Source organism: Humulus lupulus, chromosome 1, assembly GCF_963169125.1.
Source record: "Humulus lupulus chromosome 1, drHumLupu1.1, whole genome shotgun sequence".
NCBI lineage: Eukaryota > Viridiplantae > Streptophyta > Magnoliopsida > Rosales > Cannabaceae > Humulus > Humulus lupulus.
The window spans coordinates 182,957,883-182,963,319 of NC_084793.1; the positions used below are offsets into that span (position 1 = coordinate 182,957,883).

The following is a 5,437-nucleotide window of genomic DNA, read 5'->3' on the forward strand; positions in this document are numbered from 1 at the left end:
ATGAGTTACTACGTTATGCTATGGATTGTTGTATGTCTGCTTGTATGATGTATGAAAAAGTAGTAGATTGTTAGCACGCTGAACGCGACACAACAAAGGAGTTACTAAGGATATGAGGTATCTCATAGGGCAGACAATCCGAGGTTATTCGAGGACCAAAGTTCATGTTTACCTCATAGAGGAGGTCTTACCGGTTTATGCTTTTGTCGGTTACCTCACGATGTGACATGGACAGGGGTGCCATGGTCACATGAAGTATGAAGTATGAAGTATGATTATGATTATGATTATAACTATGATTATGAATATGAATATGATACGATATGATTATGAATATGATACGATACAATTATGAAATGGATATGGTATGGGTATGTTATGAGTTTTACGATACGTATGTAGTTTTCCCTTATTATTTCTTGAAATTGTTTCATTTGTTTGTACTTCCTTACTGGGCTTTTAGATCACCATCCTTACTTTCCCCCTTTCAAGTAGGCAATAGGGTTTCTCCTTGGCATGCACAATGATGTGGGAAGTTCTGATTCCTCGACATGTATGACGTGGGATGTCCTATGAGTGATTAACGATCAAGATAAGAGCCATGAAAGATTATGAACTTATATGTTATGGTTTATGTTTTATATACGTCAGTGGGACTTATTATTTTTATTTAATTTTCAAAGACTCCATAAAGAAACTACATTTTTATTTTTAAAACCATTAGGCACAAATTACATGTTTTATCAAGGTCCAACTGAACCTTTTCTATAAATTGTAATTTTCTAATAAATATGAATTAAATGACGTTTTTACAAAGTAAATAGATTAGGGCATTCTTACATACAAGGACGTGTGTGGGCACGTGAGATGAAAAGGTTTGATTTTTAAGCTCTCTAGATATTCTCAACACATGTGATCTACAGAGTTTTTTCAATTTTCAAGCTTAGAAAATCTATCAACTCATTTGTTTGGTTGTTAAACCTAGAGATAATAAAAAATTTATATTTCTTATTCAAAAATTGATCAGTAAATATATTTTCTTTAATTATTTATGTTATCTGTGTTTTCACCAAAGGACACGTGGCAATCCGAGTAGGGCATGTGGCAAGGACGCATACTTCTTCAGATGAGACCACGCCCCGAGGATCAGTCCTCGGTTAGAGGTCACACCCCCCGGATAAAGGTAGGGCACGGACGCTCCCTGAGGCCATGCCCTGAGAACTGGTTAGTGGTCCTCGGTTTCCATACAAATAGTTATCTTCCAGGCCAAGGACCTTGTCCCCGGGATCTACAAGGCCAGCCAGGTGTCAACCAATGCAGGTTTGCAGCATTAGAGGATCGCTAGACAACCTTTTAGGCGATCAGTCCACAGTGTTTTCAATTGTACGACTCGAAAATTCACACTCCCACAACGCTGTTTGATGTAGAGATACATACAACATGCCTTGACAGTACCTGGGGTATGTTCCCCATAAAGAAGGTACCTTTCTGCAGTGGGCCCCGTAGACCTCGCTTTGGGTCGTGATCTCTATTCAATGCAGCCTAATACATTGAATTGGTATTAATCCCTCAATACTGAGAATAATGCATGTTAATGACGAATGATTAGTATTAATGACCCCAGCCTCTATAAATAGGGTTGAGAGTCTCATTATAAAGGGTACAATTCTTTAGAGAGAATAACACATTGTACTCAGACTAATCTAAACGCTGCCTGAGAATACACTATTGGAGTTTGTCTCAGCAAACTTCTAATCCTCTTAATACCAGAGACTCGTGGACTAGGGCTCTTTTAAAGCCTGAACCACGTAAAAACCTGAGTGTTCTTGTTGTTTATTTCTTTAATCTCTCGTTTAAGGTTGATAGCAAAAAAGGCAGTCAACAATTTATTTTTATCAAATTAAAACAATAATTAAATAATAAAATTAACCATATTTCAAAAGATTTAAATTTAAACAACTCAAATTCAAATCACAGGCACATGTTGCACCATGTGTGGCGGCACTCACTGTGCACATTTCAGTGCCCCCAATTTTCTCATTTGATTGTTCTATTAAAATTAAGACAATATATTTATTCATTTAAAATAATATAAATACTATTTTAAAAATAAATATCAGTTAATTTACAATTAATTTAATCTTATATTATCATATTTGAATAATTATCTTATACTAAGTGTTGGGCCCAAAATGTTCGGCCCAAAGGCCGTATTCATTTTAAGAATATTGAAACGGTGCATTTTGATCAACAGAGGTTCCGGAGGCAGAAGTCGCGAGTCAGAGGCGACCTGCGCTTCTGCCCTCTGAACATTTAGTCGAATCAAATACTTTTATGGGGGGAAATTCAGTTATTTCTCCCACCAATCTTGGAGTTAGTTTAACCAACTAACCTCCTTGCATTTTTTCTATAAATACCAAACTCTTATTCAAATAATGGGATAAAAAAATATATGACTTAGGCATCGGAGTGTCTTTCTTGCTAGTACCCCCGACGGATCAACGACTGTATAAGCAATCTTCGTCATCGGAAAGGGGTCGAAGAATTAGTTATCGTCGGCAAATACCTCCAAATATAGAAAGGAAAAGTTGTTGCTTCAACAAATTGGCGCTGTCTGTTGGAACCAAAGTTCCCTTTTAAACCACATCATCAAATCAACAACTCTTTCCTTGCAATCAAAATCCACTCGAACCTCGGAGCCATGCCACCAAAGGGAAATGGAGTGCCAGGTCCCGTCGCCTAGGTCGTCCCACCAAAGGACGTAAGCGACCAAATCGACAAGATGTGTCGCCTACTGGAGGCCCGCCAACAAAGATCTCACGAAGCCATTAAAATGCTGAATGAAGCTCAGGCCAGGCTCGAAGCTGAGTTTACCGAATTGCGAAAAACCAATGAAGCTACACGCAGGACCCAAGAAAAAAACAATCCCGACCTTGGTAGACCTGAAGCTCCGATCGTTCAAATCGACTCTCCCCGGAGAAGCGCAATCCACGCCAGAGAAGGGTCCCCTACCATCCTCCCCGGCCCGTCTTCACCAAGGAGGCAAGGAGAGGAGGATGGAGCACTGTGGGACACATACACGAGCCGGCGCAGAGCCCACAAGAACAACCCAACCAGTCTCCGAGAATGGGCCCCAACAGACCCCACAATGGGTCAAGCAAGCCTCACCTACTGAGGATCGTACCCCCTCCATCATGTTCTTGGACAATTGGAAAGAAGAGATGATGCAAGAAATGTTACAGAAGTTTTCGCATGGAAGGTCCACTCACACCACGGAGCACATGGATTTGGTATCAAGAACCACGGAGAGGTCGCCCTTTGCAAAGTGGATTCAGAACGATCCCAAACTGTGGGACTTCGTAATCCCTCCTCTACCCGTGTTTAATGGAAAGGGAGACCCACTCAACCACCTATTCCAATTTCAACAGAAGATGGCCCTAGAAGCCAAAAATGAAGCCACACAGTGTAAAGTTTTCTCCACGACTTTCTCTAGGCCAGCCCTGCTATGGTTCAGGCAGTTGAAACCTGGTTCTGTCAACAGTTTTGGTGATATCCACAGAGCCTTTCTCCAATAGTATAATGCTAACCGCGAGGCACCAATAATGATGGCAAATCTCTATTGAATCGAGCAAGGGGAAAATGAAGTTCCAAAATCATACCTGCAGTGTTTCATTGACCTCGTACACCAGATCAACGATGTCGATTCAGTCACCGCAGCTAATCTCTTCGTCAAAAGCTTATAGGTGGGATCTGTCTTACATGAAAACCTCACCATGACACCACCTTATGACATGCCTGAGATTCAGATCCGTGCCGTGGGTGTCTTCAGGGTCATGGAATTTCGAGAGCGTGCATAGAATAAATCTGCACTTATCTCCGCTCCACCAGCAAATAACCCTCCTCCCCAACCTGCAAGGGATGACAAGAGGAAGAGATAGAAAATGGATCACACGAAAGGAGGTAAAAGGCCAAAGCCAAATCGAGACCCACCATGATACCCCTCTTTCGAGTACATCGTCCCTCAGGAAGTCATTTACGAAGAAAACAAAGACAGACCCATCTGGCATGAGCCATACAAAATTACCACTCCCCCTGAAAAAAGAGATAAAAGTAGGTTTTGCCTCTTCCACAAGGATCATGGACATACAATCGCTAAATGCCACAACCTACACAATCAGATCCAAGCCCTCATGAGAAGTGGACGCATAACCCAGTATATTAAAGAGACAAGCAGACCCGGCACCTCACAGCCCAACACTGCTTCTGTCCCAACACCACCAGTAGCAGACTCCCTGCATACGGCCACCGTGAGCTCACAAGAGCCCCTCAAGCAAATCCCCATAATACACGGTATTGTGGAGCTCACCAAGGAACAAGAGCAGGCCACCAAAATTCACAAGAGGATGGAAGAATGGGTAAAGAGATATAGATCATTAGGCCATACAGTCAACCTCGTCACTTCGGAGGAAAGACGCTATCCAGCCTCTGCAATCACCTTCACCGAAGATGACTTGCGGGAAGTACACCTGCCCTATGACGATCCTCTAGTTATTTCACTGCAGGTCGACCATTGCCAGCTGGGAAGAGTTCTAGTCGACGGGGGCAATGGGGTTGACATTCTCTTCTGGGAAGCCTTCCAGAAGATGGGACTCGAAGAAAATCAGATCAGGACCTCTGCTACACCAATTTTGGGATTTAACAACCAGAGGGTATACCCGAAGGGCATTGTTCGATTAACCGTGATAGCCACAGAACGCACCTTTCCTGTGGACTTCCTCATCGTGGATTCCATCATAAGCTATAACGCCATCATGGGAAGAAGTTGGATCCACCGAATGCATGGAGTGGTCTCAACTTTGCATCAAGTTATGCGGTGCCACTCACCCAACGGACGGTATACCATCGACATAAAAGGATGCCAGAAGCAAGCCAAAAAATGCTTCCTTACTTTGAAAGAAATAAATTATTCTGGCACCTCCCCTCCTGAAGACAATCCCACAAATAGCAATCTTAGCGTGACTTACCAGCATGTCTCAAAGGCCTAGATCTAGAGGAAGATCGCAAAAACCCCAGACCACACTCGATGATTTAGAGGAAATCTGTATAGATGATGCTAACCCATCCAAAATAGTGCTGGTAAGTGTCAAGCTCCCTGAAAAAGAAAAACAGACCCTAATCCAATTCCTAAAAACTAGAATTGGAACCTTCGCCTGGTCTCCGCACGACATACCAAAAATAGACCCCTCTGTCATGAGTCATAGCCTCAACATATCGAACAGCTTCCCATCTGTCAAGCAAAGGAAGAGGATGTTTGCTCCCGAAATCAACCAGGCCATCCAAGAAGAGGTACAACGACTTTTGAGCATAGGAGCAATCAAAGAATGCCTATATCCTAGTTGGGTAGCCAACCTTGTAGTGGTCCCAAAGAAAAACGGGA

General features: G+C 42.5%; 1 protein-coding gene across 1 annotated transcript; it reads left to right on the forward strand.

Moving 5' to 3' along the window:
• Positions 1-4,190: 4,190 nt before the first annotated feature.
• On the forward strand, positions 4,191-5,045 carry LOC133825270 (uncharacterized). The gene has a single exon (XM_062258235.1). It carries the CDS (start codon positions 4,191-4,193, stop codon positions 5,043-5,045), a length of 855 nt encoding a protein of 284 aa, XP_062114219.1.
• The last annotated feature ends 392 nt before the right edge of the window (positions 5,046-5,437 follow it).